General features: G+C 44.9%; 1 protein-coding gene across 1 annotated transcript; it reads left to right on the plus strand.

The window, feature by feature from the left end:
• Nucleotides 1-4,320: 4,320 nt before the first annotated feature.
• trib1 (tribbles pseudokinase 1) lies at nt 4,321-12,357 on the plus strand. Its single transcript, XM_076755175.1, has 3 exons — nt 4,321-5,065; nt 5,845-6,137; nt 9,675-12,357. Exons 1-3 carry the CDS (start codon nt 4,766-4,768, stop codon nt 10,147-10,149), a joined length of 1,068 nt encoding a protein of 355 aa, XP_076611290.1. The 5' UTR covers nt 4,321-4,765; the 3' UTR covers nt 10,150-12,357.
• Nucleotides 12,358-12,970: the final 613 nt, after the last annotated feature.

Consider the following 12,970-nt stretch of genomic DNA (forward strand, 5'->3'; position numbering starts at 1 on the left):
ATCACTGTGTCACCACATCACATCGTTATCCATAACAAACAGTTTTGGGCTTCGGCTTTAAATAGTATTTCCTTTCTTGGTTTACAGTGAAGGTTAAAGCTAATTCTGTGAAGCAGCTCAGAGCTCTTAGGATGGCCACTTAACACAAACTCAATGTTGATGATAGCTGAAGAATTTTACTTTCGGCTAAAGCTTTAGAACTTCTCAGAAGACCTTTAGGGAAGTCTTTGTGCTGAGTATGTGCAAACATGACAACTCCCCTGTGTGAGAACAAATGCTTCCAATCAATGGGGAACCATGTGAACTCGTGCTCATTTTCCCAAGTAAGAACAATTAGCGGTCATGTGCAGTAAAATCTTTGCACGACATACGTGAAAATTAAAAGTATGTATTAAACTCGGTTTTGAATTGCACAAACCGTTTGTGTTGCCAAGAATCTGGAGTCTTTAATCTAACTAAGCCTGACTCAACCGAACAGATCAAAGAAGTAGTGATTGACAGATCGGGATAACTAGAAGAGGAAGGCAGACATTTTGGCCAGACTACAGTCTGGAGTCCATCCACATGAAACAATCCCCCATTTCAGATGCTGGTTTGATTGATTGTCCTTGAGGTCAGCCAGGGTTGTGAAAATATAGTGCATATTCAGTACCGTTAGTTAAAGTGGGCTGATGACTAATTTTGGATGAGACCTCAACACTTGAGTTCATTAGGTTCATAGTGACTGTGTTTACATGCGCAAAATATTCAGTTTTTTGCCCTTATTCTAAAAAAAAGACATTTACTACGAAGCTGTTTGCATTGTTAATGAAAATGAGTTTTCCACACGTGTAAGTGTAAACAGGCAAGAGGCTTATATTCCAACTGTGACTTATACATGTCCAAAGAATGCTTCTAAAACCTAAATAATATTGGCTTATCCTACATGTCTTTATCGGAAAAAATGCTGCGTTCAGAATAAGGTCTAATTTGGAAAATCCAACCAGAATATGCTGTTTACCCCTATGAAATTTGGAAATGAATAGTGGAATATTAGTCTGCATGGAAACAGTGTCTATGAGTCTGAGTCAAGATGTACAGTAGAGCAGGAGTATATCACAGCCTTATAAAACCTTTTTATTTGTTCTAAAGGCAGAATTTACACCCTGACAGAGAAGACATTCAGCCATTTTCATGGCTAACATATAGCTGAATATCCAGTGGCCCACGTCTATCTCCCACACTCTACTTCTACATTCATAGCAAATTGTCAGCTGTCCAAAGACACAATGGTAATGGCAGACAACCAGACAATTTCCAGAAAACAAGTTCTACTTAACAAAATTCATAAAAGGGAAAGTGGCAGCAGTCAATATCAATAGAGGAAGATGATGGGCTTGTAAAAAGACTACTGTTGCATACAGCATCTTTACTTCCTTCCTTCTTCAAGTGATCTTTTTCAGATGCTCAGAAATCAGATCAAAGTTCAGCTGTAGTTATCTTCCAGTAAACATCTTCAGGACAATCATTAATCAGTATGATAATAATAATAATGATTAAACAAAGGAACATCACATGCAGCAGCTGTGAACCAACATTTAGGTAACATGAACTCGGCCAGCACTGGTTAGCGTAACTAAGTGTAATGTCAGGATATACAATTAACCTTTTTCATAAAGGACACAGTGTGACAAACATAGGTGTAAATAATAAAATTAAAGGAGGCTGAATTCCATTTAGCTGCTTCAGTTTTAGGGTCCTCAGTCGTGTGTGAATGCCTCTCAAGTCGGAGCAACAGGAAGTTTTCTTGCTCTACTAGTCTTGCCTGTATTGTCAAAGTTTCATCACTGTTGCTTATTTAAATCAATGGCAGAAGTAAAACACTAGATTATATAGATCAAAAGGCATCCATCATCATCTTCAATAAAATCTGAAAAACATCAACAAAAAGCAGGAACATGCACATGAAAATCTGTTCGCTGCTTTCTTTAAGCCAACTGCAACAGCAGGCAGTGTGTTTTTGTGGGAAAATGTACTGTTCTTTATTATGTGTTTGGTTCATCTCATCATAAGGCGTCCATCTATCACATTATCCAATATCTTCTCCAGAAAGACAGACAAAGCGCGAGGCTAATCTAAGCCTGTGGTGAGGATCATTTACAAGTAATTTCACTGGAGTTTCACTCTTTCAAAACTAATCCAGATTTTACTTTTTAAGGCGGGCAGTCAAGTTGCAAGTGTGTACGTCTGACTCGAGTCACAAGTCTGCAGCTCTGTTCAGAGCAGCTCAAATGAAGAATAATTAACAGCGATGGCTGGCTGTCAGCCAGATCAGATTGAACTATTCTCAGAGCAGATCAATTCCCAGCCTCTCGTTACCGCTGCTGGTGGTGAGTGACTCAGCTAATTATAACAAGGGAGAGCATGCCCTGAATACTGTGTTCTCTTCTATCTCACTGGCATGGGGATGCAGCCACACTCCTACACAGACACTGTATACACACACATAACATACACCCACATACAGCATGAGGTACACACTGATTGACTGGCTACGTAATGCTACAACCTGCAGCCCAGTAACATAAACCATCTTGTGTAAGACCAACATATGGCCTACATATGTAGTCTGGTATGACCTTGTGTACTGATTCCAGCTTACCTACACTGGAACTAATTGTCTTATCACACACGCATGCAAACATGATGTGTTTATCACAGCCAACACAAATAAGTCAGTGTTTCCATTGTGTAGCTGTACACTGTGCCACAGGTAAACAAGCTGCAAACATGCATCATCACTTTGATGCATTGACACAACAGGTCCGGACTATTGTCAGATAACAATAAACCTTTTGGCCTTCCCCAGCCGCCCATTCCCACACTGACTGTTCATCCTGCTTTTTGAACTTCTTAAAAAGAGAGAGAGAGAGAGGAAACCTGTTCCTGTGCCTGCTCGACGGCATGACAAACACACTTGCTCACAGGGACGCACACGCATCAATCAGTTGGTGAGTCACCTTATTCATAGGACGACCACTGCACAAAGAAAGAATGCGAGGCCTAAAAATAACAGCCCATCATTCCTATGGAATCTGCAGCTCATCCATGTTTGGACGGCCTGCAGAGACAGGTTCACATGACCTTTCTGAGTCAAGCTGAGCCGAGCTGCTGTGACCTGGTTAAGCGTGTGACCTCTTGTGGAAGGAGCTGTGCTGCGAATGTGAAAAGAAATGGTTTGGAACGGCATGCTTCTGTTTGGCAGGAGGGATTGTGCAAAAGAGGGGCGATACACACACACACACACACACACACACACACACAGGCCAGCTGGTGCTCTGTGTTTTAGTGAACGCTCAGTAAGCCTCGACTGCAGCCACCATGCTTGTTCGACATAAAGCAGTGGAAAAAAGGAGAACTCTTGCGCAACACACACACACACTGCTGTGCGTGTGTGCAAAGCGACAGACACACAAACATGCACATTCATAATTACCTCACACCATCAGCTCATATCAACACTCATCATCACAGGAATGTTTTTCAAACTGACTATATACTGTACTTCACCCTTCAATTTCTGGTTCCTGCATTCTTAAGTAACAGTCCATAGTTCACTGATTATACTTTTTTCCAGAATATTGCATAATTTTCTCACAGATTGCACAGTATTGGCTTGCTTGTTTGTGGTAATTGGGTATACAAGTAGTTTTAGCCTGGGATCAGTGTCTGTCTCTAGGAGCCCAGCTGCTATGATGTTGTTTATGGAGCCGCGCTGGCATATTTTATGTGAATGCTTATAGCCCAGCACCACTAAGGCTTTATGGGGGTGAGTCATATCCACATAACAAACAGGCTCCGCATGGGAAAATATCATGGTGATGTTAAAGCAAGAGTTAAGGCTCACACACTGGAGCTTTGTGCTGGCTAGTTCACACCTGAGGCATAACATTTGGAGAGCAAACACTTCAGGTACCATGTCGTGGAGGTCTGTGGGGAGGTTGTTGCAAAAGGTAATAAATGGTAATAAGAGCTGAACATGGAGGAAGAACTGAGTCACAGAGGGAGTTTTAGAGATTGTTAATTATTGTCTAAAAGCATGTGCATGCTTGATGAGGCAGCCATGATAAGTAGCAGATGATTTCTTCATTCCTCTCGCATGTTTTTGTTTTTTTTGTTTTTTTTTTCAGTAAAATCTCAGAGCAGGCATTCATGACAAACACGTGAAAAATAACGTTAATGTTTGCACCATATGCTCAAGTAGACTTCTGTGAAAGGTAATAGCAGGCGGTTTCATCAGAGCCGAGCTGAGCTGGAGTCGGTGCCGTTACAGGATTGCTCAATGGTTGTGTCACCAGGAGGCTGGACTGGTCGGGCGGAGTGTTTGAGCTCTGATCTCAACATCACCGGAGCTCACTCACACTGTGCCTCTCTCTGACTGTGAGGCGGTCTCTCTGTCTCTCTCTCCCCCTCTCTCTCTCTCTCTCTCTCTCTCCCCCTCTCTCTGACTTTCTATCTCTGTCTCTCTTTCAGTCTGGACTCTGAGGGATCGGGATTTTCTCACCAAAAAGTACACAGAGCCACGGGCATCCGCTCTCCAAAAGGACGTGGGTTGGATTATTACCAAAAACTCGCCGTTACTAAAGTTTCATTTGTATGTCAGCTGTGATGAGTCTCACACGGAGAAATGGAGCGCGCAGTTTGTAGTTTATTTTAACCATCTAAGGACATATTCTAAATAAGGCAAGCGTCTCGTTTTTTTTAGCTTTAAATCGGTCAGGTCAGGATGAACTTGCAGTGGAGCACCCCGGCACCCTGCATCCGCACCGGGAGAGTCGCGCACAAGCGGCTGGACTCAGACGATCAGCCGCCGGCTAAGTGCGCCAGGCTGAGCGCCGAGGCGGGGGACACACAGGGACTCCTCAGCGCCTCTCCCGGGTCCCCGGTCAGCCCCGTCTCAAACCCCGTCCCGGCGACCCACCAGGGGCCATCCAGGATAGGACCGTTTCTGCTTCTACCTCTGGCGGACCGGGAGAGCGTGCACAGCGCGATGAACACCGACACTGGCGATGAGCTACTGTGCAAGGTATGCGCAACCCCGTCATTGTGCAATTTCTTTGAATGAATGGTGTTTCAAGACAGCGCGTTGCTCAATATGCTTGTCTGACATGTCATCAGTATTTAGCCGACTTTTTCACCCAGTGTCGTTCTCACGTGAAATGTGGCACCCTTTGCGCAATAGCAGCAGTGTTGCTTCATGATTTTTTAAATCCCGAATTATACAAGGCTTTATGATGATTTTTAGATCTGTTTACAAATGCGCCACAGACCAGGGACCCCCTCATCCGGTGCTGTGTCGTGGAAATGCAGCTTGCCGATTCAAGTCCACCTATCCTCGGCTTCACACTGTGTCTGTCAACTGGGCTCATTTGCATACACGTCACTGCAATACGCCACGCCGTGACACACAAAAATGCAAACATGTGAGACAAAGAGGGACTATCATGATAAGCATCTGCCCTGATAATGACTGGGCCCTGCGCTGTTCCACATCCAACATCCATGTGTTTATTTTGCATGATAGACCTGCAGGCGTTTGGCTTTGTTGATTAATAAAGTTAATCGCTTCACGCTTTGGGGATCCATTCGTCACGCTCATGCAAAAGCAGCGTATTGAGCTGGAATCAAAGCATATCCTACACGTCCTTTTAACTCGCAGCCAAATTTGCATGGTTGTTTCCTCAGATGATCATTAAGAACACATTGACCCATCGCCTCCTCCCCCCCTCTCACACGCTCTCCCTTCCCTAACTTCCACCCTGCATCCCTTTCCCTCCTCTTCCTCTGCTCTCTCCTCTCTCCCAGGTCTTTGATATGGGGGTGTACCAGGAAAAGATCAGACCCTACGGGATCCTGTCAGCCCACAAGAACGTGGCCGGCATCAGGGACATTATCCTTGGCGAACGCAAGGCCTACGTGTTCCTGGACAAGGACTTTGGGGACATGCACACCTTGGTGAAGAGCTGTCGCAGGCTGGACGAGGAGCACGCCTGCAGGCTCTTCCGTCAGGTGGCTCTGGCTGTGGCACACTGCCACCAGGCTGGCATCGTGCTGGGCGACCTCAAGCTGCGCAAGTTCGTCTTCGCCGATGAGAAAAGGTGAGAAGTGCATCCCTTGCAGTTCTTTCGAGGAAACAGGCTGAAAATCTTGTGTCAGATGACACCTGAAAAGTTTCTCTCATTGTACCTGCTCAGCATCACATTCCACTGAGCCAATTCTCCATTTCATCTAATAGTATCAGTTAACTTTCTTTGGATGCTCTCAGACTTTAATGCATGCAGTGTAGTGGGACGCGCCAGTGAAGGCACAGAGCAAACATGGCAGCAGCTGATACACACAGGCCATGTGTGCAGATATTGATGTGGGCACAGAGAGAGTAGGAGGTTCTGTACTTGTGGAGGCAGACTGCATTGCTTCCCAGATTTTCGCCCTCTCTGTCTGTCTCCCTTTCTCACTCTCTCTCGATGTGTCTCTTTGTATGCTGTTGTGTGTTTGTTTTGCATGTGTGTGTGTGTGTGCGTGTGCGTGCATGTGTGAATGCAGTGGGTGGTAGTTTGGCAGAGCTGCTAGACGAGGCTGGTGAATGAGACAATCATCCCCCTTCTGCGGTCTATATCTTAGAATATATTTATTACTCATTATTTATTAATAAATTACATCATAACTATGCTGCAGAATAACTGACGTTTCGAACAAGGATTCATTCAAATACACTTTCATCCACAAAGGAGCAGTTCAAAGCATTTTGCTTTGAACTGGCTCCCACACACACACCCACACACGAACACATACACACACACACACACACACACACACACACGCCTTAATGTCTGCATCTCTGAGTACTGCATTCTGTTCAGGAAGACACACAGAACCCTTGCTTACAAAACTATTTGTCGCCTCTTTGCCCTTGCGTCACTCTCTTTCCTGTAAGGGCCCGCTCATGCCACACAACCCCCCCTCCGGCTTTCCAAAAGCCCTTTTTCATGGAGACATTTCAACAGTAACATTCTCCAGCCATGACCTCTGGGTTTGCTGGGTCACACTGGACGAATGAGAGCAGACAGGCTGTGTGAGAAGTTGAAGTTGGTTGCGTCCCTCTGATAGCTATACGGCTGCAGAGCGATGAGTCACAGTGTATATGTGCAGAGGGGAAGAGGAGGGGGGCTGCATAGCTCATTTTCTGTCTTTGCGTTCGAGTGAGTCCATACATGCATGTTTGTATGTGTGCTGATTACACATTCAGAGCTGTAAAGCTCTGCTCCCTTGCAAGCTCAAATGCCTTTTTGTCTGTATTTCAGTATTTTGTTAGTGTGATGACAACATTGCGACATTAATGCTGGTAGACTGACCCACAAGACCCACTTGACCCTGGAGTCGTGGGATGACATGTTCTTTTTTCACACTGACTTCTCTTTATGCTTTGCCTGGCGACACACCATAGTGCCACTACAAATGATCGCGCTGTGATGTGCCTGCGAAAACAAAGCTGCAGATTCTGCTGATAGCGTTAGATGGCTGTGTGACATCATGGAATTTGGCTTTTCATTTCCAGAGAGTCTGGCGTGAGATTGCTGTCCAATCACAGACAGACTTTTCAACGTTAGTCTCCTTGAAATGTTGCGATTCTGCATGACCTCATTTATTCGGTCATACATTCCTCCGAATTCACAATCAGGCATCTTTCAAAACCCAACAATCACGCTGTGATGCAACGGACCCGGCCAACAATGCAGCAGTCGAGCCAGCGACAGAGAAAGTCACAACAATTTGACAAATGAAATCTCCATTTACACACACACACACACACACACACACACACACACACACACACACACACTGTGTAGTTGGAAAAGCCAGTTTAGGGAAGGTGACTAGCACTGTGAAGCATGCAGAGCTTCACTGCTGGGCCAGCCTTCCTGTGCGTCACTGATGTGGCAACAGCCATTTGAGGGTAATTATGGGATGGCTGGCGCCGCGAGTGTGGGACCCAGGTGCAGATAGCCTCTGCTGGAGAGAGAGAGAGAGGAGGAGAGAAGATATGTACTCTCAACAGAAGGATGAGTCACTCTCTCCACCCCTCTAACTCTCTCTGTTCTGTTTCCTTTTCTGTCTCCAGCTCTCGTTCTCCTCTCCTGACTTATCTCCTCCACTATCTGGGTGTTTAAATATCTGTTGCTTTCTATCTTGGTCCTTTTGGCTGCCTCCCTTTTCATCCTCTCTCTGGCTGTCTATTTCTCTCTCCAGTCACTCTGTCTGACAACTGAAGTGTCTCGCCGAGTCAACCCTCTGAATGTGAGCTAGAACAGCACCCTCTTATGTGCGTTTGACTTAGGTCACAGAGCAGATCTCAAGGGGCACAAATAGATTTCCAATTAAAAACACAACACATGTTCTGCTGTAGAAAACGAACCCTTGAAATTACCATTTTTCGGCCGTCCAGAACAGCAAAAGTTTCCCATCATGTGCTTTTTTATCTCCGTCCAATCAATCATTTTGAGTGTGTCAGTGGTAAAAGTCTCATTCCACACATTCACTCTCACAATCTCACTTGCTCTAAATGTATGTCCTGTCATTAACATGGTTAAATATAGCATTGTGTGTGTGAGTAGGGGAGGAGGGTGCTGGAGTTGTGTATTTATATGCGTGTTTATGTGACCATGTGTGTGCCAGGAAGCGACTGGAAATTTGCTTAGGCAGCTCTGCTCCTCAAACGGGACTCACTGTTGTGCACTTAGGTCAGAGTAAGTTCACTGGCATCTGGTGTGTGCCTGTGTGTGTTTGTGTGTGTGTGTGTGTGTGTGTGTGTGTGTGTGTGTGTGTGTGTGTGTGTGTGTTTGTGTGTGTGTCCATCTGTCTGTCTGCTGTGCTTACTGCTTACTGTAAGGCTAAAAGAAGGATGCTTGTTTTTCCATGATGCAATCAGTGACTTACATTTAACAGATCTCTGAAATGTTTGACATTGTTAAACAAAGCCACTGTTAGACAGAGACTCTCTCTCTCTCACACACACACACACACACACACACACACACACACACGCAGAGTTGTGTGTCCATGACTTTGGGGGGAATTACATAGACTTACATTCATTTCCTGGAGACTTGCCCTAACCATAACCATAACCAACTACTTGTCTAACCATAACCCAAGTCTTCACCCTGAAATTTAATCATTTGCATTGTGGGGACCTGCATTTTGTCCCCATAAGGGAGGCAAGTCCCCACAAAGTCACTGTGTAAACAGATTAATGTCCCCACAACGTGAGGAATACATGGCCACACACACACACATACATACACACACACACACACACACACACACACACACACACACAGACTATACTAGACCAAGAAGTGACATGTGCTTTAAATATTCTTGTACATGGGAAGTCTGAGAACATAATTCCAACAACAACATGACATTCTGGGAAAAATATTCTCCTTGTGAAATGTGGATCTGAATGGGAGGGATGAACACCAAGTTCTTAGGTTTCACCTCAGTGTGTGAAGTTGTATCATGGCCATCACAACCCTCTCAGCGAACAGAAAGGATTCTCCTGTCTTCTAAACATTTCTCAGTATTTTCTTAGGTTCTTTGAAATGTCCTGACCTCATTTGACTTTTTCTTCACAGGACACAGGTGAAACTAGAAAGCCTTGAGGACTGTCGCGTCCTGGAGGACCCCAACGACGACTCCATGTCAGACACCCACGGCTGCCCCGCCTACGTCAGCCCAGAGATCCTCAGCAGCTCCGCGCCTTACTCTGGCAAGATGGCCGACATGTGGAGCCTGGGAGTCATGCTGTACACCATGCTGGTTGGCCGCTACCCCTTCCATGACCCCGACCCGGCCACGCTGTTTTCCAAAATCCGCAGAGGCCAGTGCTGTTTGCCAGAGGGCCTGTCGCCCAAGGCCAAGTGTCTGCTCCAGAGCCTGCTGAGGAAAGAACCCTGGGAGAGACTCACGGCGACGGAGCTGTTCGCTCACCCATGGTTCCACCAGCCGCCGTCATCACAGGAAGCAGCGCTGGGTGAACAGGAAGTGAGCTCGGCGGAACAGATGGTGCCATCCTTTGACGTGGAAGAGGATGATGATCTGTTCTGCTGACGGACTCAATTCAGCTCAATCTGGCTGAGGGACCAAAACAAAACTTGCTATGAGGGACTCATTGTTGTTGTATTTCTTTTTTCTTTTTTTTTTCTTTTTTTTTTACATTGGCACTTTTTAGAAACCCATTTGTGTACTGTTGAGTGTACATACACCCTCAAGCTTTCTACAAAAACTTACTGTACTGTATTTCGTTGTCGTATGTGTTACTTGCTAAGGGCATTTTTCACAATGATCATTCATTGTGTTTCTTTATGTGCGTTTTTTGAAATAATTCGGTGCTAGAGGAAAAAACAAGGACTGAGATTTTGCCAGACTGTGTTCACAAAACAATCTCTGCAGGCTACTACGAGTATATCACAGAAAATTAATGCATGGCAAACAGTAGACACCAATGCTTGCTCTCAGTCTGGACTCACAAGGCTTCAGAAGGCATTAGATGAAGCCTGAACAGGAGGTGAGGAGAGCGGGATGTTGTTCCTCTCACTCTCTGACCAGGCTGGAGGCTTCACCGGCTGACTCACCGACCGGCTCGAGGAAGGCCTAGTACAAGCCTGACGTCTCGCAGCAGGCGGTGTCATAGAGTGAGAAAGATGGCTAGCAGAAGACTGATGTGTCACCCTCAGCGGGGACGCTACGAAGGTGTTTCGCTGCCAATCTGGCAGCGTCTCAGCAAACGGAGAGCATTTACAAATCTCACACCATGCACAGAAGGTTGAGGAAAGCAGGGTGTTACTGATGTAAGACTCACAGAAAAGCAGAGAGATTGTCACACACACACTCAACAATAAGGCACTGGGCTAACACGAGTCTTTGTATATGGCTAACAGAGAAAGATACATCTTAGTAAATTTCTCATTTTTAACTGTTATCTTTAAAAAAAAAAAAAAAACACACAGATAAATATGAGATATCAGTTGCATCCAGACAGGAAGTGTCTACTGACAGGGTCTGACCTTGCGAATTTGTCTGTGATCAATCCGTTCGGCTCCTCTGACATGCTGTGTGTGCAATTAGCCGCAGCTAAACCCAACACTAATGCTTCAGTCTAAAGCGCTGGAAGGAACTGGTTTTAAATATGTGGTCACATGCCTTCGCAACAGCAGAGATGTTTGGATAATTCGTAGGCCTGGAGTCATGCTACATCAGGGTTTCAGTGCAAAAAGTAGAAATACAGAGTTCAACAGTACATCCAACTGACGCAACATGAATTATTTCTCAACCCAGTGTTTGTTCTTGAGAAATGTGTCACGTATCCAGTTAACGAACCATCAAGTCAGACAGAAACACATTTCAGAAAAATGAAGATTTTCTCAGTTGAGCAGTTGAACCTGTTTTGTTCATTTCTGTCGGAACATTATGTCAAACTGTGTTGCTTTAACAAAGCTGAGCTGTGCTGAGTGTTGTGCCCGTATCACTGTGTTTCATAAACTGAATGGCTCTGAATCAGTCGCAGTCGGGCGATATTTGATGTTGGTTGTCTGATGATGACTCAACACTTGAGCGCGTCTGTGGAGAATGGTCCTGACCTTGGCTGGAAGAATCTGTTCTGACTGTTTCACCTCTTTAATGGTACTTTTTTTCCCTTCCTTTTTATTTTTTTGCCGTTGAAAGCTGTGGATCCATGGAGACTAGTCGTATTTAGTGACATGATGTGCCGTGTTCTGAAAGATATTTTATCTTGGAGTCGGACAGGCGGATGCAGCGCTTCAGTCACATTTAGCCCTACAGGCTACTGTGGATCTGCAGCCAGCTATTTCACTCTGGCACAATTGTTTTGACAATGGTACTAAATCTGACTCTGTCTGAGAAGCGCTGTGCATTAAAGTTTTGGGTCACACAGTAGACTATTAAAACATCTGTTGCAGTTCTTTAATTACTTTCTCTCGTCTGCTTGAGATACCAGATGGGAGCAGACTTGTGACAATCTGAATTGTGTCTCACAGAAAAATAATTTAAGAGATTTATGGGGGGTTTTTTCTGGTTCATACATGTAGAGTGAGTCACACATTCATGTGACATGTAGAATAAACTGACACGGGTGCACAAACTTCATATTGCACTGTGAATAATGTATTTGTGACACAACCTCGAGGCTATTAGTCCAGACAGGTTACACAAAAGAGATATATTCATTGTACAAAAGATGTAAATATGTATATTTCAAATATGTGTGGAGATGTTGAATAAAGATCACATTTTTTCATATTCACATGGCTTGTTTTGTTCATTACAGCTGCTTGTCTTCCTCATACACACACACAAACACACACACACGCATGCAAACACCTGCACATTACACAGCTCGACTGCATGCCTCGAAGGTTTTCCTGCAAGATTTCTCTCTGTGTGGCTCTTCATCACTGTGAGAGAAAACAATACATGCTCTCATTTTCTTCAGCGCTTTCAATTTCATCCTTGCAAGGGGAAAAAAAAAACCCTCTCCTTCGCTCTCCATCTCTGCCTCCAACCGTTTACTCTTCTCTGACCTTTGCGTAATGTAACATTTAACTCCTCAAACACACAAATGTCAATAGTGGGTCAGTGTCTTTTCCTGGAATACACGAGGGGGAGCGTATACAGCGCTCTCGTCCTTTTATCCTCAGCTTCAGCGGTAACCGGTGGAACATAAGGCCAACTCATTGAACAATGAACACCGGCACTGTTTAAACTCAAATACATATGCTCTTTTTCATCTAATCCACTTTTGCTTATGAATCATTGTTTGACCTATAAGAGCTTGGCATGTCTCCCGTCCGTGTGTTATGACTACCCCAGGCATGGCTGGCTGGGGCTTGCGTAAGAGTTGTGTGCGTGTTCA

The sequence above is a fragment of the Chaetodon auriga genome, chromosome 17, assembly GCF_051107435.1.
Source record: "Chaetodon auriga isolate fChaAug3 chromosome 17, fChaAug3.hap1, whole genome shotgun sequence".
In the NCBI taxonomy this organism is placed as follows: domain Eukaryota; kingdom Metazoa; phylum Chordata; class Actinopteri; order Chaetodontiformes; family Chaetodontidae; genus Chaetodon; species Chaetodon auriga.

Bases quoted from the DNA above. Each gene is read 5' to 3' on its own strand.
- trib1 (XM_076755175.1), top strand. From the start codon at position 4,766: ATGAACTTGCAGTGGAGCACCCCGGCACCCTGCATCCGCACCGGGAGA. The intron at 5,066-5,844 runs GTATGCGCAACC...CCTCTCTCCCAG, and splicing joins GCGATGAGCTACTGTGCAAG to GTCTTTGATATGGGGGTGTA. The intron at 6,138-9,674 runs GTGAGAAGTGCA...TTTTCTTCACAG, and splicing joins GTCTTCGCCGATGAGAAAAG to GACACAGGTGAAACTAGAAA.